General features: G+C 38.0%; 1 protein-coding gene across 3 annotated transcripts in view; it reads right to left on the bottom strand.

The window, feature by feature from the left end:
- LOC149786411 (synaptotagmin-7-like) overlaps positions 1-27,110 on the bottom strand; it is a 555,714-nt gene that overhangs the window by 408,904 nt on the left and 119,700 nt on the right. The window contains exon 1 of one of the 3 annotated variants that reach the window (XM_089976841.1): positions 10,371-10,507. The exons of the other annotated variants lie outside the window; for them this stretch is intronic. Within the exon in view, the coding sequence (XP_089832967.1) occupies positions 10,371-10,377 (7 nt within the window). The 5' untranslated portion in view covers positions 10,378-10,507. Of the gene's footprint in view, positions 1-10,370; positions 10,508-27,110 lie in introns of those variants that run through there. 3 annotated transcript variants of the gene reach the window in all.

A 27,110-nucleotide genomic window follows, 5' to 3' on the forward strand; every position in this document is an offset into this window, starting at 1 on the left:
TTTGGACAACGTTCTTTTGCATACCAAGGGCCCAGCAACGTGGAATGAATTGCCCACTGAACTTAGACACAAAGACGCAGAGATCCCATTCAAGAATGCTCTTAAAACTATTTTCGACTGCAAGAACAAACTTAAAGAAAATATAATGTCCCCTACCTTAAATATTTTCAGCATTTTTATTATGTTTTCTAATTTTATGGTGGTCGTTTTTTGCAATAATATCATTATATATTTTTTATTTATAGGTGTTGTCTAATGTTGTAAAGCGCTTAGAGTTTCTAAAGATTATGCGCTATACAAAGTCCTCATTATTATTATTATTATTTACATTATGTCTATCGAGTCTAGAATACATCATGCAGCGTAGCTTTACATTCATGTATATCGAGTCTAGAATACATCATGCAGCCTAGCATTACATTCATGTATATCGAGTCTAGAATACATCATGCAGCGTAGCTTTACATTCATGTATATTGAGTCTAGAATACATCATGCAGCGTAGCTTCATATACATGTCTATCGAGTCTAGAATACATCATGCAGCCTAGCATTACATTCATGTATATCGAGTCTAGAATACATCATGCAGCGTAGCTTCATATACATGTCTATCGAGTCTAGAATACATCATGCAGCGTAGCTTTACATTCATGTCTATCGAGTCTAGAATACATCATGCAGCCTAGCGTTACATTCATGTATATCGAGTCTAGAATACATCATGCAGACTAGCATTACATTCATGTATATTGAGTCTAGAATACATCATGCAGCGTAGCTTCACATACACGTATATCGTCTAGAATAATACATCAAGGCCTATAGCTTCGCATGCATGTATGGAGTAAAAATGTTGAAGTCACTACTTTGCATCTTTCAATAATCATATAATATCCTAAAACATTTATCTTAACAATACATTAGTCAACCATATGCTCAAAAAAATCTATGTACTACATGATGAAAAACAGTTCCCTGAATGAAAGTAAAGAAATTCTTTTCCCATCTGTGGGTTGGTGGAGCCAATCCTTGATCGCTGACCAATTTCATCATTATTTTAGCTCGTCAGAGGTCAAAGTTCTGGCTGATGTATTGGCTAACAGATCATCAAGTCATATACTTTAATGAAGTTAGGATGCAAGTGTCACTGGGGATACCATCAAATTGTTGGGGAATGGGGGTAACGAAGAGGTGGTCAAATGACTCTCAGTTTATTTATTTAAAAACAATATAAAAATTTTACATTAATTTGGTGATAGTAAAAAGTGCTACAATTTGAATACAACGGAAAAAATGTCATGGTGTTGTGTCGGTGCCTAGTTGTTTCCAGATCAGTTGGAGCAACAGGTTACGGATGCATGCAACTTCCTTGTGAGAATATTTCATAATCCACTGAGGTGACAACTGCAGTATGTGTTTCCCGGTTACTGTTATCAGGCCCAAATAAATACGTTTCTAGTCGCCGACCGTCCCTGCTTTTCGCTGCCGACACCAGTACTTTCTTTCATCAGGGGAAAATTTTTAAAAAATCTTAACCCCTTCCCCCCCTAAAACCCCAAACCGGATTGATTGATTTGTGCATCTAATGGGACCCATTTAATCCAGTACTTAATGCGCTTATTGCAATATATATATATATATATATATATATATATATATATATATATATATATATATATATATATATATATATATTATACCCTAATTTTAAAACCAGTGCAATAGGAAAAACAAATGCACACATTTTTTTTGCCTCATCGGTGAAAATGAACGTTGAGGTGGTGCACGTAGAATCTGATGAATTCATTTTAAATTTTGTTTTTATTCAGAAGTCTAACTTATTGTTAGGCTGAATATGTTCTGAAAAGAGCTCACCTGAATGAACATTTCGCATCTTCCATCATTTAAGTACAACTACAACCAGAAGAGAACGGAATGAATTCTCTGTATTGTCCAGAATTCATGTAGGTTTATCCACGGTAGTATCTGGCCTACGAAGGGCTCAAATTTGTTAGTTAATTATTAATTGCTCATCATCGTATTTGATTGAACTTATTAAAGCATTCTTCCTCATATATCCTATAACAAGGTCACTTTTTTCCAATAAAGACAATACTCGAATGTCAACCCAAAGACTGGCATTTTTTAAAACATATAGCCATATATTTGTTGACGTTCACTTATTCATGCAATGCCATCATTATGACAAAGAAGTACAAGACGTTAAATAAATCAGGTTACTGATTCTAACAAAAAGTACAGCCTCAGAGGCAAAATAGCTAGATCTTCAAACCAGCTTGTTTCCAAGATCCAAAATGCATGCTCTGAATTTGAATTGGTGTGGAACATTCTTTGAAACCCATTTTCATCGGCATAGTTATATAAAGAGCAATGCATATTCGAGGACTGACCCCTGAGGAACCCCTTTTACTTTAGTTTTATTCCGGCTATTCAGGCCACCCTGTATCTTTGGCCTGCTGCTGTCGATATGACCGATAGTTCAGTAAGAGACTCACTGACCCATCTGCCATATCATAAATGAGAATATCGCGAGGAAGACAGTTAAAAGCCTTACATAAAACCACCATAACTGCAGATATATTTATTTGTTTTCATCAAAGCCTTTGAGGCATTGGATAGGGATCAACACGTATGTCTCAATGGGAGTCCAGACACCATGCTATGTATCAAAGGAGATTCGCCGAATCTAGGTCGTCCATACATTGAAAGTAAACACACTAACTCCCACCATCATATTGATCTATATATACCCAACTACATTTCCATTCAGTCAGACATGAATTTATTCCTAATGAACACATAACCAATGAACCGGAACCTACATTTTACACATGTGTAGATATTTATCTAGACATATAAAGAATTAGAACTGGGTACCACAAACAATTTGTACCGCAGTACAGCGCGATATTCATGAATGTATCGATACGCATATTGTATCTGAGACCAACATTTCATCTTTCTGGGGCAGGGGACTGACACTTGTATAATTTCTGTCTGTGAATAGCTGGAAAAAATTTGCTTTGATTTATAGCAAAATAACCATATTATTACATCCGTGCTATCCTTAAGATAAAATATAAGAAAATATTTCAACTCAAAATAAAATTACAGACCCCGTCTCCGCTCCCACCCACCCCCAAAATATAAATGGCCAACACCTTATGCTATATGAATTTGTTGTGTTTTTGTTGTTGTTGTTGTAGGGTTTAACGCCATTTTTCAGCACAAGATAGGCTATATATGGCGGCCAGTATCAATGGCGGAGGAAGAATCCCGAAAAACCCGGGAAAGAACCACCTACACACGAAAAGCTACTGGCAAGATTCCTCACGAGCCAGAGACTCGAACCCACGCTAACAGAGGTGAGACGGCAGCGATCCGTAAGGGTGAGCGCTGTAGACCACTCGGGACCCCAGTTTGTTACGTGTATGTTAATTGTTACATAAACTGCAATGTAAAAACTGTAACTAAAGTGGGATGATAAAGTTTACACTATAGTTGATACTGTATAAAAACACTAAACTTCCAAGCACATGAAAGCAAAATTTCTCAGAATATTATATAATTCAGTTTATGCAGAAAGCTATATATTGTACATAGTCCGAGTTTCCTCTAACCCTTGAATATCTGGACATTTATGATGGGTGTAAGGATCAGAGGAAACTCTGACTACACTGGTCAACAGTGAAATCATTACTGACTTGAAAAGGCCCTAATCTGTAGTATTTTGGTGTGCCGAACACGAATATAACCGTGAAAAATTTGTATTGGCTCTCGTTTTGAAGATATTCATATACCTCATTTTCTATGTTTCACTGTGTAAATTTCTCCAGTAGGACTGCAGCAACATCCGGAATAATGATGTAACATTGCATAATACCATCATGCTCACATCATCCACAGTTGATTGCATCATTTTCTGATGTAATGCAATACTAATGCCATGCGGCTGCTGAAGTAAGTTGACGTCAGCAGTGTACTATACATGTGTAGGCCTATTATACTAATGCCAGGCGGCTGCTGAAACTGACGTAAGCAGTGTACTATATAAAGCCCAATCAGATAGGTTCAGCATTTAAAATATTTTAGACGTTGTGCGAGACAGTTCAAGCTACTGTTACATAAAACTTATTATTTTATCCATTTACGTACAATAAAGAACAGTAATGCCTCGAAAGTGTGTTAATACCGCGGACAATTTTTGCTATATTTGTGGGGAAGTGACATTTGGCAACCCGAAGAAAAGTATCAATTCTCAAGTGAAGAAGGCATATCATCTTTACTTCGGATGCAAGGTTGGTGACCAAGACAAGCCTTGGGCTCCGCATATATGCTGTGCTACATGTACAACACAGCTTTCACAGTGGTTGAATTGCAAAAGGTCATCAATGCCGTTTGCAGTCCCAATGGTGTGGAGAGAGCCAAGCAACCACCTAAATGACTGTTACTTCTGCTTGGTTCCTCCTCTTTCCGGCGGAATAACGAAGCGAAAGAAGTCGAGAATAGTCTACCCAAACATTCCGTCTGCATTGAGACCAGTTCCACATGGTGAGGGACTTCCTATTCCAGAACCTCCAGCAGAATATTCTCTTGATTCATCTGACGAAGACAAAGGTGAGTCGACCTGTTCTTCTCCTGGTCCATCAGCATGCAGTGATCCAGATTTTCACTGTGGTGCATCATCAACCCCACACAGAATAACACAGGAAGAACTAAATGACCTGATTCGTGATTTGGACTTATCAAAGAACAAGGCAGAATTGCTAGGATCAAGACTCCAACAATGGAATCTTCTAGAAGAAGATGTCACAATTACTGCATATCAAAAGCGCCACCAGCAATTGGAGCCTTTCTTCAGAAAGGAAAGTAATCTGATATTCTGTTCCGATATTGAGGGCCTCATGAATGCTTTAAAAATCACTCATGACCCACAATAATGGAGACTATTTGTGGACTCTTCGAAACTGAGTCTCAAGGCTGTGCTTTTGCACAATGGAAACATTCTTCCATCTATTCCAGTAGCGTATGCTGTCCACATGAAAGAGACATACGATAACTTAAGGCAGCTACTGAATTCCATTGAGTATAACAAGTACAGCTGGCACCTCTGTGGTGATTTGAAGGTAGTTGCCCTTTTAATGGGACTGCAGCAAGGATATACAAAATACATGTGTTTCTTATGCGAGTGGGATAGCCGAGCAAGGGAAATGCACTACATGAGGAAGGAATGGACTCACAGGCAGAATGTAGCCATTGGAGAGAAGAATATCCAACACCCAGCTCTGGTTGAGGCTCAGAAAATCTTGCTACCACCCCTTCACATCAAACTAGGTTTGATGAAGAACTTCGTGAAAGCCATTGACCGGACTTTGCCAGCATTCCGATACCTGCATGAAAAATTCCCTCGACTCAGCGAAGCAAAGATTAAAGAGGGAGTTTTTGTGGGTCCTCAGATTCGAGAGCTTTTCAAAGATGACCGGTTCAACAACTTGCTGGAAGGTGACGCGAAACAAGCATGGAATGCTTTTCGCCTAGTTTCTACAAACTTCCTCGGAAATGTTAGGGCAGAAAACTATAAGGAACTAGTAGAAGACATGTTGATGAAGTATAAGAAACTTGGCTGCAATATGTCTCTAAAGATTCACTTCCTTCATTCCCATTTGGATTTCTTTCCTAGCAACTGTGGTATTGTTAGTGATGAACACGGCGAACGTTTTCATCAAGATATCGCAACAATGGAACAAAGATACCAGGGAAAATGGTCCACTACAATGCTGGCTGACTACTGCTGGACACTCCTCAGAGATGCTCCCGAACAGCTGTACAAGAGACAGGCGAAGAAATCTAAGATGTAGTCAATGACTTGATTTTTTATAGGTAGGCTATTACAGCTGACCTTTTACTATTGGAATGCATTTCGTTATGTAAACATTAATTTCTTGCAGATTACAAAAAAACTAGAGCCAATTTTGCAATTTGACTGTCATATTCGTGTTCAGCACATAAAAATTGATAAGAATTGACTAATTTTATTTCAGTAACATGACTTTTGTAAAAATTTGTTGTCCAGTGCTATTTTTTTTACAGCACTTTCAACATTCTATTTTCGTGTATTCATTACAAAAGGTTATTCATGTACATTCAACATAAAGTTATAGCTTAACAAAATGAAGATTCACTGTTCTTCTAATATACGGACAAGAGTTGTAAGAATTATTTGGGTATTTTAAACAGGAAATTGCAAACAATACTGTTATGTTTTCTTCTCTTTATTTTGTACCTTTTGTACTGCTCCGGTGGCCTAAATGGTTGGACGTCCGCCTCGGATACGGGTGGTCGGAGGTTCGAATCCCGGCAGTCATACCAAAGACATAAAAATGGTACAAGCAGCTGCCTCGCTTGGTGCTCAGCATTAAGAGGTTTGAGTGTAGGGTTTGACATTATCCTGGTTTTTTATATTACTTTATCTGGATTTTTAAATTTTCAAGAAAAGATTTAATCAGAAAAGATACTTAGTTTCTCTCTCGAGAAACAAACCTGGTGCCAACTGTAAAGAGCAGCTTCGTAGAATAAGTCATTGCAAAACATTTTGTCCAAAATAGTATTGTCAGTCTAAATTAACTCTAACTTCTCGGCGGTGGATATCGTGAAATACTCATAAACTCGTCGCTACTTATAGCACTCACCCATTATAGTACTCAACCATTATTCCAAGCATCTATAGCGCAATTTTTTTTTCTATATTAAAATCACAAATGTGTGCTGAGCTTTTTAATAGTTAAATTGTATGGTAACAAATCATCCCGATAGTTTTAAACGTAATTCCAGGTTGCGTGTGCGATACGGAAATTTTAGTTTGCAATACAGAATTACAGTCCTAACATAAACATCGAACGCCTGGTCGCAAATGAAAGATTAAATGGGTATGTAATGTTGTTGTAGGGTTTAACGCCATTTTTCAGCACACGACAGGCTATACATGGCGGCCAGTATTAATAGTGGAGGAAGAACCCGGGAAAACCCCGGAAAGAACCACCGACCCACGAGAAGCTACTGGCATGCTTTCTCACATACCCACATTGGCTGAATCCGAGACTCGAACCCACGCAGACAGAGGTGAGATGGCAATGATCCGTAACGGAGAGCGCTTTAGACCACTCGGCCACTCGGGGCCCCAAATGGGTATGTAATAAAATTATATTTGTAATATTCACCATTAATTTGTGACAGATAAAACCGTTTTGTAAAAAGAACGTTACCTTTTGAACTAATTTGTCATGAATAAAGAAAACAGGATGTTAATATAATTCACGCTGTAACTGGATTTCTAGGAAATTGCCGTGCGTTTATTACTAAAGGAAATTACCGACGTACCGGTACAGTGAAAATGTACTGGGATACGTTCAAACAGAAATAAATACCGCGGTAAACTGGTATACCGCAAATACCACTCATCCAGATAAACAATACAGCAAGGTATCATTTCTTTAAAAGTAATTCCAGCCATACTGGATGGCAGATAGCATAATTTGTCCACGTGTTAAGGCCATACATCAATATACTTTCTGCGAAATCTGGTAATATTCTGTTAATCATTTATATAGTTTAAAGGAAAAAGCTGTTTCAAGATCTTTATAACTTCGATAACAAACTGACAAGATTTGTTAACTGATAAATTTTTTGTACAAACTTGAAAGGCCGTCAGGCAAGAGCGCTTCCTGTCAAAATATTTCATCATTCTTTTAAGCACTGTACTGTTCACGAGTCATCGAATGTTGTTTTCTTTTTCCCACAAAATTTTTGTAATGGTGTCCGTATTTGACAATTTATCAACATGTAAAAAACATGAAAAGATAGGTTCATGCAAACATTAGTCACCCATTTTGACTTTAAAAAATCAAGTATGAGGTGATGTCTGTTCTACCAGAAAATGGCTGAAATGTGGAATTTTCCATTCTGGATCTGACTTCTATACAACCCTTATCCACTATTAACTTGTATTTTCTGTCACAATCTCCTCTGTCTCTGAATTTTATTTTAAACTCAGGTAACTTTTATTTCTTAAAATGTAGTCCCATACATCATCTAACACATTACATCTTAGACGTCGAAATTCATTGGCTATTAACACTTCGTCCCTTGCATCTCCTAACTCATTTCATCTTAGATAACGCCTTTTTTAACTAGCAAAGTTATTCCCAATGTCCACTAGCATATACGTTTGTGATTTGAATATTAAATATCACCAGCAAGAAACTTTGAGTTCCAATCTGATTAAAAGCAGATATCCACTATCTTAAGTGAAGATCTGAAAGTGGCCGCTTAAGGGTCATGTTCTGGTGACCTGTGTTATTACCATAATCGCTAATTTTATTAGCTAATCAGAAGAAGTCTTATATTTTCACGCTGGGAAACTGAGCGGTATGGCTGAAGAGCATGTGTACCGAATTATTTGATCTACTTACAGACTTCTGAGAGCTGCTTTTCCATTGGCTATTCAAAGGTCACCAGAACATGATCCCCTAAGCGGTCGCTGTCATATCTTCAGGTAGGATACTGGAGATTTGATTTTAATCAGATTGTTTTGAGTTCCAATCTGTTTAGCTAGCAATGTATTGATATATTTGAACTGTAATCAGCAAAATGCTAGCTTGATAGCGCCATTTTTAAGCCCTGCATATCTTCTAAAAACCACTATTCGTATTCCTTCGGAGATAACAGGCTCCTTGAAGTCCTACTACTAAACATAGCAAGTCTAATTTCAGATACTCTGCAGCATTACTGTAGACTTATTGATTTATAAACCCTTTGGCCCTTGAATCTAACATAGCTGCCAGCAACTGGTGCCCATGGCGAACCGTGCAATCGGTGTCCCCGGGAGAATTTCTCCTCAAATTTTGCGCCCCATTTAACTTGGTGCCCTAGGCAAAAGCCTAGTTAGCCTACATATGTAGTTTCCAAACTTGTTGAGCATCGACCCCGATTTAGGTCGCGACCTGGGCCTTGGAAGCCTATATTGACGCCGCTCCTGCCTTCAAAATTCCTCATCATAAGCCTTGATAACGACCGCTCCGTTGGCCTAGTGGTTAGACCGTCCGCTTTGGATCACAGGGGTTCGTTTACAAGGAAAATTTGGAGTATCCGTCCATGAATCAAGGGATGGGGGTTCTAACCCGTGTTTTATTGTTACAGGTTAGAGCCCCCATCCCTTGATTTACTGATGGATACTCCAAATTTTCTTTGTAACGAACCCCTGTGCCTTGGATGCGGGAGGTCGCGGGTTCGAACCCCGGCTGAGCCATATCAAAGACTTGCAAAATGGTATTAGTAGCTGCCCCGCTTGGCGCTCAGCATTAAGAGGGTAGTGCTTGGACTGGTATGCCTGGTGTCAGGATAATATGACTGGGTGTGACATCATGCAACGTATCTGTGGCATGATGCCCCAGTGCTAGACATCACTATAAACTGTCCCACTGCAGGCATCGTAGCGATATGACTGAATTTTTTTTTAAAGATACGTTAAAATTCAAAATCACACACACACACACGCACAAGACTTGATAAAGTAAATAATGATGCTGCCCTTCATGTTCTGTTCAACTGTTAGCTTTCTCGTTTCTGTTCGTGTTTTCGTCTAAATTTATCTTTGGAAATTTATGAAAGCTCAGTTACTGCATACCTCCAATTCTTCCATATATATATATGTCAATACGCCTGCATGCCTTGTATATTATAGCTGCCATTGTTACAATTACAATCCAGTGTGCAACGTGGTTTCATTAGATATATCCACGTATGATTTATCATTAGGACGATTATGTTGCGCGGTGTTTAACCATTAAACTGCTTGTCTGCTAGCCTATTCATCTTCACTGTATCCTCTTTAACAATTTTAGTTTGTATGTTTGTTTAAGTGTAGAGTCTATTGGCATTTTAAGTGTTGCATTAGTTTTTGTGCTACCGTCTTAGATTTCATGTTGGTGTAAACTGATACATTAAAAAAAAAATACCTTCGATGTGTTAAGTTGGTCAGGCTAGGTATGTGCTTTTCATATTGTTACCAACGGACTGGTGAGCTAAAAAAAGATATATAGTTTTAAAATTTGTGTAACTATTTAAAACTTTTCTGTCATGAAGAAAACCACATCTGGCTTTCCACATCCACCTAGATGGTTTGGAGAGAGAGAGAGAGAGAGAGAGAGAGAGAGAGAGAGAGAGAGAGAAGAGAGACTAAATGGCCAGGTGTTAAGTAAGCAAGATAATTTCCTGACATACAAAAATGTGACACAGCTGAACATACTTCATCTATTTTAGCTGTAAACTTAAATTAAGTTTCAACATACCTGTCATTGCGCACTATTTTATCCCCGACATTAGCTCAAATCGAATTTGTCATTGACGGAAAGCAAACTTGAAAGGTATGTTGAAAATGACATGCTTTGATGAACCCTGTTTATCGCCCCACGCAGTACGATCAAAGGCACTTGAACAAGATTCGTCCCAAAAGCGTGACTTACCCGAAATATTATCCTCATGGCCCTGAATCACAAATGCAAGCATTTGCGGTCGTGGAAACACACGATACGTACTTGTATACAGTGCACAATCATCACCACTTGGATTAATCATGAAAATTGTAATGAATTTAACAATAATAATAATAATAATAATAATGAGGACTTTGTATAGCGCCTAATCTCTAGAAGCTCTAAGCGCTTTACAACATTGGAAACAACTAAAACAAAATAAAAACATAAAAAACATATATCATGACATGATTACCCCCCCCCCCCATGAAATTAGAAAGCATAAAACATGCTGAAATTATTTAAGGTATTAAACATTAGGTCTTTAAATTTGTTCTTGCAGTCGAAATAGGTGAGTTTTTAGAGCACTCTTGAATGAGATCAATGTGTCCTTGTGTCTAAGTTCAGTGGGCAATTCGTTCCACGTTGCTGGGCCCACGCTGTCTATATGACTTCGTTTTCATAGTGGGAATAAAGAGTATACGATTGTCAGAGAGGAGCGAATGTTGCTGGTGTGTACGCATGGGTGAGGTCGGATAGATATGTTGGACTGGAGTCCGTCAGTGAAACGTAGCACAGAGAACAATTTTGGTGTTTGATCCTGGATCGAATGGATTGCCAGTGTAGGGTACAGAGAGGGTGTGTATGTGTGTGTTCTGATCGCGGTACTCTAATGATAATCCAAGCAGCGGTTTTCAACTTTTTGAAGTTTCTGGAGTAGATATTGAAACGAACCAGGCAGAACTGAGTTGCAATAGTCACTGGTCCAATCTCGAAAGTACCAATGAGCACACACGTGTTTTACTGTCATCAATTGAAATATTTTTGCGAATGAAGCTGATGACATGTTGGTGCAATGTGAGAGTACTGTCGAGAGTAACACCTAGGTTTCGTACGGACTGTGTGACTCTAATGTTGGTGCTGCTGATATTTTTTGTTTGATGTAAAGAATTATGAATGAGAAAGTCTTTGTGTTGTGATCAGAATAGCTTGAGTTTTATAATCATTCATCTACAGCTTTACGTGTGATGATTTAAAAATTCATTCTGTCATTTTGATACTTAACACCACAGCCATAGGAAGAAAATTAAGAGTTGGACTAAATTTAATTCCTAGATACATCCCTAGTAAAGCACGTGAACACTTTCAATGCATATAAACAATGTACTTGAATATGGTAACATAACTGTTTGTTGTTGTTTTTTTTTAAAATTATCAACATCAACTTACGTCACTGTAATTATGTAATTATGTAAAACAATGTAAAATATGAATTGCTTTCTATATTTCGGAATTGGCTAAATCTATTGTAATCATTGTAATATTATTACCAAGGTATTTATTACCACTACTACCGCTCCGGTGGCCTAGTGGTTAATGCGTTCGCCTCGGATGCGGGATGTCGTTGGTTCTATCCCAGGCCGAGTCATACTTACCAAGACTTACCAAAATGGTACTAACAGCTACCTCTCTTTGGCGCTCAGCATTAAGAGGTTAGTGTTAGGACTAGTCGGCCTGGTGTCTGGATAATGTGACTGGGTGGGACATAATGCGTGATACCCCAGAGCAGCAGGCGGGGAGGGCGAACCCTACAACTTTTTAGAAGGTTCCAAATGCCGAAATAAACCCTTTATAAAACCACGATGACGCTTTATGTAAACGCAATTGTCGCCGTCGTTGCTGCCCTTTGTTGTCGTTGCCCTCCCTGCTGCTTTCTGCGTCCTTTTTTGAAAATCAAGGCCTTTATCGATGTACGAAAAATTATCCAAAAATCGTATCTAACCCGACTCGATACCGTGTTCGAGGATCATGTAAATTTATTGTTATAAATCCGTACGGGGTTGACTGAGCCTGACTAAATAAATTTCTAAACTTTTTTATAACCATATCGCCACTGCACCAAGTCTGGTGAATATTTCGTAACGTGTGTGTATCAACTCCGTTAAACACAGCAAGAACATTACAATTATCCCTGATCACTTTAGGAATTTGTGTATATCGCTGGGTTACATAAATCACATCTGTGTTTTTGTGCCTGCCTCTGGAAAATATCCTGGCAGGATTTGATTATTTATCCAACATGACATCATCATACACGACTACATTATTAATAAATCCATCAATATCATCAATACTTGGCGCTTCATTAATGTCAGTTATAAATTCAACAACATCATCACCGTTTTCATTTAATGATTTTGCACTTTCCTTAAAATCTTGATGCTTAATTGGTTCTCGTTTCCTTGTTGCAGAAAAGTCAGTAATTTCCATTAGATATAATATAAAATAAATATGGATTTATATTGTGTGAAATGTAGAGCACGTACCCCAACAAGTGATCTAACAACTGTTACAACAAAAAATAACAGATCTGCGGTTACAGGCAAGTGTGAGCGATGCGGTACAAAAAAAATTCAAATTTATCTCCCTGACTCCGTCAGGTGGTAAGTCAGCGCCAAAACCAAAGTCAGCGCCAAGTAAAAAAAAAATAGGAGGTGATATCGCAGCAAAGTTAGGAAAACTTCCGGGTGCTCCGTGGGCTAAATATCCAGGAGAAAAACATCTTCCAGGATATAATTATTGTGGTCCTGGAACCCGACTTGATATCAGACTTGATGACCAAGATCGACCAAAACCCGGAGAAGAACCAATAAATGCTATCGATAAAGCATGTCATGTTCATGATGTAGCTTACCGAAGTAAGGATCTGCAGCAGCGACATCTCGCGGATGTGAAATTAATTCACGCGCTAAATTCCATTACTGATAAATCTTTCAAGGAGAGGTTAGCTAGTTGGTTAATAAAATCTGCGATGAAATCTAAGCTTGTATTAGGTGCTGGTAATTAATTATAATGGAGTCGATTTATTATTCCCCAAGAGGATACTGGAGGGGTAGCGCAGCAATTAGTAAACTTGCCAGTGCAGCAAAAGTCACACGTGATACTGCTAAAAATTGGTTATCCAAACATGCAATATGGTAAATTTATCTACCGCGTCCTAAGAAAATTAATTTTGCACATTTTGATGTTAGTGTTCCTAATGAAGTTCACCAAGCTGATATATTATTTCTACCACATGATACCGTTCGTCGTCGAACATACAAGTACGCGTTAACTGTCGATGATGTTGCAAGTCGATATAAAGAAGCAGAACCGTTAACGACTAAAACAGCGTCTAAGGTTGCTTCTGCTTTTGAACGAATTCATCAACGAGGACCTCTACGATGGCCACAGCTGCTACAAGTTGATCCTGGCAAAGAATTTCAGGGTGCAGTATCATCGCTGATGAAGCAACATAATGTCAACATCAGACGAGGGCATACTGAGATTCATCGTGATCAGGCAATTGTTGAACGATTTAATCGAACACTTGCTTAGCGGTTATTTGGATATCAGTACGCGAAGGAATTCATTCAGGACAAGAGATCTCGCGAATGGGTTGCAAGATTACCAAGCGTGATAACTGCATTAAATAATGAAATAACTCGAACAACCAACATGAAACCTATTAATGCAATTACCAAAAACATATACCCGTACAACGACGTGATTTTTCAGCACAACCAATACTAGGCAATGTCACTGTGAGATATTTATATGAACCAGGTGAACTTGAAGGTGGTAAAAAAAAAAGAGCGACTGATCCTATCTAGAGTATAACCACACACAAGATATCTAACATAACTAGATCTACTGGTAGACCAGCAATCTACAGGCTGGATTCGACTGCTCCTCAACGTGGATTCACACGTGAACAATTACAAGTAATTCCCGAAGACACACAATTACCGCCCAAATCACTTAACTAGCACCCCTACGTCTATTACATTCAAGACAGGTCAGCATCACATTTTGTCGTATATGACCGCGACTATTATCTTTTCTATCTACGGTGAATTGTCTTGGATTATTACTCGAATACTGCCACAACATTATACAATTACAGCTCACACAGTGATTATTCTGCTGTTGCTTCAGTGTCATGATTAATTCAACATCGAGGTCAGAATCGCGATTATTTTTTTGTCACTCTGTTTGTAACCAGCCAATTTTTTTCTTATTATATCACTGTTGTTTTCATTATTAATTTCATCAGCCATTGACTCGTCCAAAACAATTCTCCGCAATTGAGATATTCTTCTGACTCTGAACACTGCTAAGTAAACTAAGTTTGACCACTCGATTCGATCATCAACGATCCAAACAACTGTATCAGAGATAGTCAGTCCTTGAGATGAATGTATCGTCATTGCGTATCCTAGCGTCCACGGGGATTTGTTCATTTTTAGTGCATCTTCAACAACATTGACATCAACTGTGACAATATCATTTAATACGAGATTTTGTTTTTCGGTCTGTCCTGGTATATCAACGTCAATATTTTGTAGTCGTGTATCAGCTGGTCTATAACAAAACGGCACTGGCAACATTGGAAATTTCTCCCGTTGTAATTGAAATAACTGCTGTTGAAGTGTGTCTCTGACTATCTTTCTACTTGCGACTATCAAATCGTTTGGTTTCCACGTTTTCCAAAAGTCGCTCATTGAAGTCTCTGAAATTATTTTACGCATAATTTCACATTAAATTTTATTCGGTTGTAGTCTGATTAATTTTTTCAACTCGTTTAATTCTGCATCAAGAGATTTATAATCATCTGACACTTCATAATAATCAACAAAATCTTTTAACGACAAATGCGGAGATGGACCAACAAAAGGTGGTGGCTGACCGTGATCGCCGCACATAACACCTGCAGTATTTTTTGTTAACAGCCAATCAAGAAATATTTTTAATATATCTAACGACACTGTGCCTATTTCATCCCCAATAATCATCCGCGGAATATATTTCTCTCCCATTCGGTCAGGAGTCCATACACCATCGCTGTATTTGAAAAAGCTGTGATAAGTACGAAAATTGACTCCTCGTTGTTTCATCTCCCTGGCGAGTCTGTGTGTAGGTGTTAGCACAATTAAATCTGAATTTCGAAATAATTCAATCGCTCGAGTTGTCTTACCAGAACCTCCCCGGTCCGTTCAAATAAACGGTTTTGTGTCTGGTGATTGGATCATGTACAGACGGTGCAGAAGACACTTCTGATAATTCTGATTCGCAATAACTATCTTTGATCGTAACATCAGCGGATTCACAATAACAACGTAACATTTCCTTTTTTATTCTCCACGAGCCCCATGATTCATCATTGCTTGTAAAACGAGCCAGTAATTCTGAATATCTTTTATCGATATAAAATGAATCCGTTGCAACTCTGACTGCAGTGTCGGGAAATCTATTTACTTGCAATAGCAAATTTATAGAAGCATAAGCCAGCATCGAAGATATTAAATGTGTGTATTGAGGTGATTCTCCATTAATATAACTAACAATTGTGCCCAACCGTGTTCCGTCGGACAAGAAAGCGTCCTCCCGATTACAAAATATATTTCTCGCAGCGGCATCAGCAATTATAAAATTTAATTCAACATCATCCATAATCAATCGTGAGTGATGTCGTTTATGATCACACGCACCACCTTGAGTAAACTTACCGATTATTCTTCTACCAAGATCTTTTGCTGTTTTTTCACTATTGCTGATTTTAATCTTAAGAATATTAGGAGCGTTATTGTTAATGACATCAACAGGAGTATTTGGACACTCTCGTGCATATTCCTCAATGACTTCATCGAGACTGATACGCTCCAGTGTTGATAACCAAACCGAAGTCTGCGACCGATATGATATGATTGCTTCACTGACCATCAACGATATCAGTATTTTGCTGTCAAGCATGTATCGCAGCAACACTATTGGTGCCCAACGTTTCTCTGAGAAATGTCTGCCAAACCAAACATAACAAATTGGATGAAATTTTTCAGCTAGCGCAAATGACGTTACACGAGCAAATCCTGTCAAGTCAATATCGGGTAAAGGACCATTTATAGCAACTCGCGTCATCGAGTTCGTGGGATGTTCAAATCTTTTAAAATATCCACTACACTCGCCCATCCAAAGAAAGCTTCCCGAATAACACGCAACCATATCAACTGATATCATCTCGCTGCGGTCATAACTGGTATTCCACAAACCGCCATGTCCATACTCGACACAACTCAATTGTATATCTTCGAGAAACTCACTTCGGGTTGGATTCCATGAATTTCTTTCTCTGGCGGCGTGAGCGGCAACACTCGGAACTGTAAAAGAATTAGTTAATAACTGCTCAGTGTTTTCTGAATATCTCTGTGCGAGCTTTTTCATTTCCTGTTGCAGAGATTCCGTCCGGTATAATTCACCGTTAGATCTTGCAAATTGATCATACTCGCCATCTTCGGAACTTTTAAACAACCACACCGACACAGGGTCGTTTTTGCTTATCTGTTTAATAAAATCAAACATACTTCCCGAAGACAAATAATATTTCACAACACGATCCCGCCGAAATATCGTAACTGCGTTAGTCCAAGCGTAAGCGTTATGATCAATGATATTTATTGGAGCTCCGTTCCGATTATATTTCGATTTGTATAATACTTCCTCTGTTATCGTTGCTATGGTTATGGGAAATCTTAGTGCTTTTTCTAGCTCGGCAACATCGTTTATTGATGCTCCTGTATCCTTGACTTTTTCAGCCCACGCTGCTATCTTGGAACGTCTTAGATCAGTTAGACCGTTTCCGCGCATCGCATTTTTGAAATGTTCCATTACTCGCTCGGCTACACAATTCAGCTTTGAAAATCTCATTGGGGTAAGTTTATCGATGTTGGATTTTTTATCGGATAGATTCCATAAATGACCGCGGTCAAAGGATACACTCGATCGTAATATGGTTTATCAATCCCAGTCAACATTCCTGGTTTGGAATCTTTACTTAACAGAGCGGTTTTTCCATTAGCAAGACAGGGTCACGTTTGTCACGGATAATCCACGTATCGGAATCTGCTTGTACAATGAATTTTATTCTGAAAATATATTTCTGATCACCTTGATATTCATCAAAGGGGAGATAATCGATAATCGTTTTCGCTCGTGCATCATTAATTACAGCATCAATGACTTCGTCGATATTGACAGAGTCAGTGTCGCGTATAATTTTGAATGTAGACCATACATGAGATGCTCCATCATTACGAAATTCTTTTTTGGCGTTCCTGATAATATCAAACAGATCAGTCAGAGCTCGTCTCCGCGAGTGAGGGGTTAGTCTGTCAAGATCGAATCTAGAAGCTTTCCAGGGTTTGATTGCAGATAATCTTTCAAACTCCTCCATATTATATTTAAGACAAACATTTAAATCAGAAATATATATATATATATATATATATATATATATATATATATATATATATATATATATATATATATATAATGAATCAATGCAAGTGGCTCGAAGTTGGATCTGTAACCACCTGTAATAAATCCTGCAGGAAAGAATTCTGCGGGGAACATTCCCAAAGCATTAGAAGGGGGAGTTTAGGACCAATACCGTGTCTGCGATGTGGTGTTGGGGTCAGGGGTAAAACACAGTTTTGTGCAAGTGCGGGGGAAAGAGATACCGTGAACTTAAAGGTATTATAACAAAAAAAAAATAACAATGATGCGCTAAAATGTGAGCGCGATTATATAACTAAGTTTTCAGATAAATTATAAATTAGACAAATACATTATTATATAAAATGAATCAAGAATTTGTCCCACATCCTATCATTAAGAATTACGAAGCGAATCGTGAGGGAATAGTCAGAAATTGCAGGTTGAAAAAACCAGTTGGTTTTGTTACTAATGCTGGTTATCTTAGTTTTACTGTTGGGGAAAAAGAAGTATTACAATCATCGCTTCGTGTTTGAGGTATTTAACGGAGAGATCCAAGACGGTCTTCTGATCGATCATATCAACAACAACAAACTCGACAATTCTTTATCTAATCTGAGAATTGTCATACAAAGTCAAAATTGTAAGTCTGGTAATACTGGCTGTAGTGATAAAAGAGCCAAAGCACTTTTATCCATAAATTTAAACACAAACGAAAAAAAAATATTTCATTCAATAAGCGAGGCTGGCAAGTATTTTGATATTTGTGCGCCTTCAGTACGAAGAGTCGCAGAAAATATAACTAAATCTGCCCTCTCAAAAAAAATAATAAGCAAAAGATTGTTTTTCATTATTGTTAGGTACTTCACTAAAATCCTTAAGTTTTTTAAATGCAAATAGCATTATTTAAGGGAGATAATCTCATGCAATTAGTTCCCTCCCTTGTCAAGGTGATTTTGTCAAGGTGATTGTGCAACATACATATCATTACCTTTTACAGGTAATATTATCCAGCGAGCAGGACTGTATACATTTTTTTTTTTTTTTTACAGCCAATTGTATGCACACTGCGCCACAGTCTATTTTCACATTAACACTTCCGGGTCTGATATTGTCAGTACAGGTGAGTGTTATTTCACAGTAATATTTAGAATTAAAATCCAGTTTAGAACTTAAATTTAGTGTTTAAAATCCGGTTTAGAACTTAAATTTAGTGTTTAAAATCCAGTTCAGAACTTATTCAGCAGTAATGTTCAGATTGTTAACTGTCTGTCAATAGTTACCTATATGATAATTTTTAAATCCTGTATTATTAGATAAGACCGTGGTGCAGTTGTAAAGCGTTTGACTCTCGTCCCCGACTTTATCAAATGCTAGCGGTTCGAGTCTCGTCACGGACATACTGTCGGCGGTCCCAATTATAGGGTTTTATAATAAAATTGGGGGCCCTCGTGTACATATCTCCTCCATGTCGAATCGTGGGGGTGTGTTTTTCACCCCTGGGATTTTGATCTGGGGTGGGGGGGTATGTACAACCGACAGTTTCACTTTCGCTTAGGCGAAACGCCTAGGAAGTGGAGCCCCCAAAATAAATAGTAACCTTGGATGCAGAAAGCTCTACGTCACATGGGTCCAACAAAGAATGCGTCCCTTGACTCTGTCACAATCACGAGGATGCCGAGAAACCATTAGAAAGGTTCTGTAAGACTGAGATAAAATCTCCGAGAAAAAAAAAGACAAAAGTCTCAAAGATAAAAAATCTCGAAATAAAAGTCTGAAAGGACCTCGTGAAACACATAGGCCAGTGCAAGACCCATGATTGATAACCGCTCATCATAGTTACTGTTTATTTTTTTTCTTTTATATATATATATATATATATATATATATATATATATATATATATATATATATATATATATATATATATATATATATATATATATATATTAATTACGAAAATATTAATGATGTGATAGTTGCTATTGTAAAATTAGAAGAGCGCGGATTTAATATATCCGATGAACTAAATCCTGAAACAATCATATCTGATTTTGAAACACTACATGAAGCTAAATGCGCAGGGCGTTATATTTTGCCTGCTCAGTACAGATTTATAAAGAGGATCCAGACGAATTTATATAAATCGCTGAAAACAGTAGAAGAAGCACAAATAAATGAATTTGTTTCGTTGTCTGGTGCAATTGAAAAAATTAGGTTGGAATTAGCCCAAGAATATGAAACTAGGAAAGTAATAAATACTCGCGTAAGACAGCTAAAAAATTGTATGTCAGAGAGTAACGAAGTCAAGGAAGTAAATACCTAGAAATGAAGTCAAGTACTTGGAATTGAAATCGCCTTGATTTCATCAAGGAAGTAAAAAAAAAAGTGATACAGATAATTATTTTGTTTTTACTTCCTTGATTTTATCAAGGTGATAAGAATCAAGGTGACTTTGTCAATCTGATAATATTTCCCTTAGTGGATCGGATTTAATGCAAGAGTGCGCATAAATGAGAATTTGATCTCGGTCACATACAATTGAAATAATATGCTCGCGTCTGAGACTATCTAACTGTTGCTGTGTTAGTAAGAAATTTTCGTATCCGTATTCGTCAGTAATGAATTTAACGTTAATTTCGTCTTGGGTAAATGCGGCCTTAACTGCTTGCTCGAGCGCTTGTTTGTCATACACGAAAACATTTATGTGGTGGTACATATTTAAGATCTAAGATCTAAATATACGTACATACTCTAAAATTTGAGGTATACTGCAATGCGCGATCACAACATGATCTTTTTTCAGTCTTTTCAGTTGCGTATCAGTCAATATAAAATCGTCAGTGCCGTATTCGTCAACAATTATTTTTTCCGGGGTAACTTTTCCGGTTTTGACAGCTTCATCAAGAAGTTCTTTATTATGTATGAAACATTTTACGCGGTGGTACATTATATATTAATTGGGAAGTCTGCGACTTCTTGGATTTAAATCGTTGTTTGTGAAAAAATATAATTTTTTGTAAAATATATAATTTTTTTACTAGCTAAGTCATCGTGCACGATTTTTACTAGTAAAGTACCCGCTAAAAAAGCAAAACAAGTCAGTGTGAAAATTATTTATATACTTTGGAAGTGGAAATCTACGATTTCTAAGACTTCTAAGACAAAATCTCTGAAAATCTTCGATTTGGAAGTGGAAATCTTACGATTTCTACGATTGAAAATCCCTAGGATTTCACAAGTAAATTAATATGTAGTGTTTCATTCCGTAAATCAAGAAGCTGCCCAGACTGGTCTGTTAGTTTGAAATTTATTCTGGTCAGCCACGGATTATGACATCGTAGATAGACTGGATTGATCGGCTCTTGCACGATTAGAAATCCAGGTGGTACATCTTTCGGGGTGAATGAATAGAGAACAAATCCTTGCCGGGCTTGATTTGATACTGTCGTGTCTGTGCTGTAACTGCCATCGACTACATCACACACAAGACTGACCGCGACCACTTCAGTTATATTTACAATGCCCGGAGATACAAGTCGTCCGTCTCCCGCTTGGCTATTGTTATGTCTGAGGATATTTGACGGTGGAAGTGTTTTTCTCCATGCAGCGAGTATGTCATCAAAGAACTCTTTGATGAGGTCAGTAACGGATTTTTTTTTAGCTCGGTTGCATTATACCAAGGAAATTTAAAATTCGGTAGATTTGCCTCTGGTATTCTAAAGAAGTCTAAAAATTGTTGCTTATATTTGGTTACGCCGTCAACATGATCGATTATCGCCTGAATTAATCGCTGGTTAAAATATTCCATGTCGTATGTGAGCTGATTTAATATCTCAGTTTGTTTAATAATTTTGCTGCGTAAAGTTATATCAAAAAGATGTTCTTGGAAAAGTTGCCGTAGTCGCCGTAGTTGTCTTTTATGCTCTTGATCAATGAATTTGAAGTAATCATTGATCTCATCTAGGCGCATAGTCATGTATTTAGCTATTCCTCTTTGGAGATCTCGTTCATAAGTAAAAAACCATCTAACATTATCCGCGCTGTGAAATTCAAATACACTACCCAACGTTGCGCTTAGCTGAAGTAAATTATCCTCGTACAATGGTAAAATTCCGTGATATGACTTATTGTCAGTGACATAGTCAGACTTTTTAGGTTCTGGTGGTATTGGTGGTGCCGGTGGGGGAATTTCAGGCCATCCTAACACTGTTCTGATCGAACTCTGATATATATCCACGGGGTAGTCTGGGGTGCTTATTTCGATTGCAGAAGACAGCGTTGGCTCATAAACAGTTATTGTTATCTTAGATTCTTTTCCTGTGATATTTTTTATTCGACGTTGTAATTCTTCATTGATTTCTTCCATTTGATAAGACCCGGTTGGTAACCCAATGGCATTCCAGTCTGGTGTACCATCTTCTTTATTTTTATTTGCAAACACAAACGAATTATTTGCTGGTAATCCACCAAATGATTTTGATCTGATATTGGGCCAACTGTGATATACTCGTAATTGTGATAACGCGATCTCGTTTACTGGAATTGCAGTTGGAAAATTAATACTGAATTCTGGTTTAGTCGAGATTACTGTTATCGAAGAAGTTCGTTTTGGGCTTGTATTTTCGACTATCTGTTGAAATAATTCCGACATTGTTATTTATCTTTTGTCTCTTCAAAAGACTGGTGTAGTCTTCGTATATCTTAACCATTTGCGCGAATTCGGAATTTGATATTGTTGTATCGTCGAGACTTGATGATATCAGCGACGATAATTTCCAGTAGGCGCTCGTGGCCTGATTGTTTAACTTTTCATATTCGTGCAATTTTGTTAGCGCGCATGAGGATATTTTTTCGCGATAATATTAGCAACGCCTGCAATTGTCGTTGATGTTGAAACTGTAACTGTGATTGCGATTGCAGTTGTCACTGGTGTTAGCGCTGATAATAATACTCCGTAGATGCAACTATCGCGGATACTGAATACACTATTGCGTCTAGGATGATTACACGCCGCTTGTATTTTTTACTTTTATTGTGCATTCGTTAATGGTATTTTTTAACTCTGACTGCCATTCGCGTACTTGATCATATCTATATTGTTGCGCATCTAATGTTGTCGTTGATGCTGACTTATTTTTTAACGCCATTTATTATTTTACGCAGTAACCAATTGAGGCGTTTCGGCTACAATTTCCAAACACCACCAGTAAGATGTTGCGGTTAATTTCTTGTCGGCGGATTCCAGTATAAATGTTTCTTCGGTTCCCTTGTTTAATATGATAGTTACAACCCCGGAATACTTGTCGGTGGAATGTCGCCAGGGATACGTTGTGAAAATTTCAAATTTAGCGGCACTGAACACAGACAGCCTGTACACTCCAGTGACTGTTGCTGTATATTTGATAGTATTATTTTGTTTAGACCATGTTGCGAACCCGGATGATAATGTGTATCCTATGTTGGTAATATGCCCGGGAGTAACTCCAGATGGTATTTTAATCAAACTGGTTTTGTTAACGATATCAGGAATTCCACTTACGATATCTTGCTGTGTTTGTTTGATTCGTGTCAATGTTAGTTTTGATATCAGAAAGTTTTATGTCAACGGTGTGCGGAGTACCAAAGAATTCCTCTGCGGTTTCATTAGTTTTTTGAAAGTTTCTACGAAGTCTTGAAAACGCAGTTATATGAACGTCATACTCGGCCCGCAACGTGGATAATTTACCGTCAACGGTGTCAACATAATTTTTCGTCGCGGCATCTTCCAGGGATGTTGGATCCGCTAACACCACTATTTTATTTTTGTTCATGTTGAGTTCACCTGTCATTGTGTCGCCGGTATTTTTTAAACGAGTAGCAAATATGGTTCCGACGGTTGTAAATATCGTGTCAACATAATTTTTCGTCGCGACATCTTCCGGGGATGTTGGATCTCTTAAAACCACTATTTTGTTACCGTTCATGCTGAGTTCACCTGTCATTGTATCACCGGTCTTTTTTACGCGTTCCCCTGCAGCTTTCTGCGATCATCTATTAACGCCGCGATTGATATCAGCGAATCTTTGATTTTTTCCGCTTTCAGTGAACACAGGGATGTTACCCGGAGTAGCTCCAATAACCCTACGAATTATTTCATGCCATTTGATATCGCTGGTTTTTAGTTTTCCGTGTCGGTCCTGAAAAATAACAACCTCATCTGGGTCTATCCCGGTCAGGCTTAAAAGATTATCGATTTCATCTTTGGTCGCATATTTTGATAAATCTATATCGGTGCGCTTCACTTTTCTGTTGAGAAGAGATCTTCCGTAAATATCAACCATTATTTGATAGGAAACTGTTTAAATTGACCCGCGGTATACTCATGCACGACTTTGTGAGGTGGTTTGATTGATTTTGATATCGCGGTGAGAACATTTAATACTTCACGACAACATATCGGAGGATCGGTCAGTGTTTGTGTTGGTAGCGTTGAGTACCAAACTTTCGATGGGATGTCCCTTGCATATTTTAGAAATTCAACTGGCGGTGCTAACCCATACGAATCGAAATAGATAATTCCACGTGGATGTATCGCGTAAGCAACCCAGTGAGTTCCTGGACCATCGCTGTTATCGAGATTAATAATTCCGGTTTCTGGATTGTTTCGTTGTGCTGGTAGCTGATCTCGCATAAAGACGCCTCTGAGTTTTTTTTTATATTTAATTGTTTAAAAGCATCGAGTAAATCAAAATTCGACATCGGTGTGAAAACACCTTGTGTGATGTCTACAACCGTCTTGGGTACCATGAAGGCGGAGTTCCTGGAAGTCTTAGGCCGCGTCCCTTTTTTTTTGTATCCTTTCCCTGTGGCTTTCTTTAATGCCATTCCAGCAGCGGTTCCAACAGCTCCTAACGCGGCTGCTTTTGCGACAGCTGGGGCAGCAGCAGCTATCAGTGCTGGTATTGCGGCGAGAAGAGGAAATATACCTCCGGTTTTAATCATGTCTTTGATGGCTTTTGGAGCAAAACTAAGTTGAACCCCAGTTTTTGCTTGTTTTGCTTTATTGAAATGATTAAGTTGTGTTTTAGTCAGCGATAACTTGTTTGGTCCACCATTAGCGATTTGATCTTGTTTCAAACTTATCGTTGCCCCACATGCGCTCGCGTTTTTAAATTGTAATTTTTTCGCCTGACCAGGAGTCAGAGTGACATTAACGTGACTGTATGACATTTTATTAATACGAGATTGATCTAATTGTCAACACATTATTAAAATAATGTTTACATGTTTTTGAAAACATTACATGTTTTCCACTGGTTCATCAACGATTCTTATTCGGCCACCAACACCTCTATTAACGCTGCTTTATCGCTGAGTATAACAGCAATTGCTCTAGCACCTCCAGGAACTGCTGGTGGACCAACTACTGCTGCTGGTACTCGAGCCAGGCGAGCCCGAATAAATATATCAACGACAGATTTTCTGAATAAATCCAAATGTTCCGACGAAAAGTAATAGATCGGATACAACGTTGTAAAATCACGCTGGGATATTTGCAACCCAGTGTCAACGTTTTGATCACGCCCATCATAAAACATCAAGCGATAATATGCACGTACAACATCATTGTGTTCAAAATCCAGAATAATGTCTTCAGCAGGTTCTTGATGTCCGTTTATTCTTAGTGAAACTTCAGAAACTCCAAATGTGTCAAATATCATTGGACTTGCTTCTTGGTTATTTATTCTATAATTTGCCTGAAACGCGATAAATATATGTCGTGCTGCTGACACTCCCTGTTGTGATCCTAACTGCCACGTAAACAATCCAGCAGCGTTAATAGAAGTGCTATCTGTTGTCATTGCTAACCATGATAGCATTGATTTTCCAGCTTGATCCATAAAAGAAAGTAACCGTTGTTCTTCCGTGACTGATGGAGTCATTGTTGACATCCACAGAGATAGTTTTGTTAACACTACTTTACCAGGATCAACTCCATCAGCTCGCCATATTGCATCATTATCAGAATTTTTTCTGACGAGCACTACTGTATGCTTGGCACCAAATATAACCCTTCGGACATTTCTACAAAATCCAAAAATATGAGATAGTGGAATAGCACAGGAAAACTCTTCGTTGCCGTTCAGCAATGTTCGACGCGCGGCAAAACCCAAGTTGAAATTTTCGTTCATGGATGCAGCTGCATCCCCAGCCGTGTTCGTCGTTACATTTCTGTTGTCCGGATGATCAGATGTGTCCTTTACAAACATCATTGTTGGACCAGCTGATCTTGTGTAATCATCAGAATATCTTGCAAGACCAAGTATCGTCGTGGCAACATCGATCTGGTCCAAACACGACTCAATATCTTTTCCATCAATCGAATATGTGGCTTTGTTAAATAACGCCATCACACCATTATTAACAAAACCAACACGATCGCCTATTCCATATCCAGTATCATCCGCTTTTACGATTCTACCTACAATTTCAATATACGCTTTACAAGGTAGAAAATATCTACTCGTATCATGAATTTGAAATTCAATTCTATCCTGCACGTTAGGTGTTTTTGCATAATAGGAATAATATTGATAACCGCGCAAGGATTCATCTTTTCTGACTGGTTTATCCATATCAAATGCTAAGTTGGATACATATTGAAACATCTTATTGTAATGTATTATTGTCTAAAACGAAGACCACTTCCCTCTATTAAACTTGAAGTTATATTTTTTTCTATTTCTTTGGAAGGTACATTAATCAGCGACGCTAGTTTTCGATTTTCAGTTTCATTTATTACTTTGCTAACATCTGCAGGCATGTCTGCGGTGCTTGGTAATTTTACCGGAGGAGGTTTTCTACGTATTAATCGTGCTAGTCTATATCTGATTGCCAAGAACGCTTTACCGGCAACGTTACTAATTACGCCAGCAGCTTTATCTTTGATAACATCAATAGCTTTCGACGATAACTGTTTTGCAATTGGCCCCGCCTTTGGAGCTATTCTTGTAAACAATCCTTGAATAACATTTCCAAGTCCATCTCCATAATATGCACTGTAAAGAGGATATCGCGAATGTACTACTCTGACTCGTTGAGACATATGATGAGAGTCATATATAATCATCTTATTTAATTGTTATTTATTTAATCGCTGTAAACAAGTTCATCAATAAGTTTTCGGTAGATTCTAGTATCCATGATACTACCTTGAAATAATCGCTGACAGATATCAGCCGCTTCATTAATTATTTCTGGCGA

Source organism: Sinohyriopsis cumingii, chromosome 12 (assembly GCF_028554795.1).
Source record: "Sinohyriopsis cumingii isolate HCF-2022 chromosome 12, ASM2855479v2, whole genome shotgun sequence".
NCBI classification, from domain to species: domain Eukaryota; kingdom Metazoa; phylum Mollusca; class Bivalvia; order Unionida; family Unionidae; genus Sinohyriopsis; species Sinohyriopsis cumingii.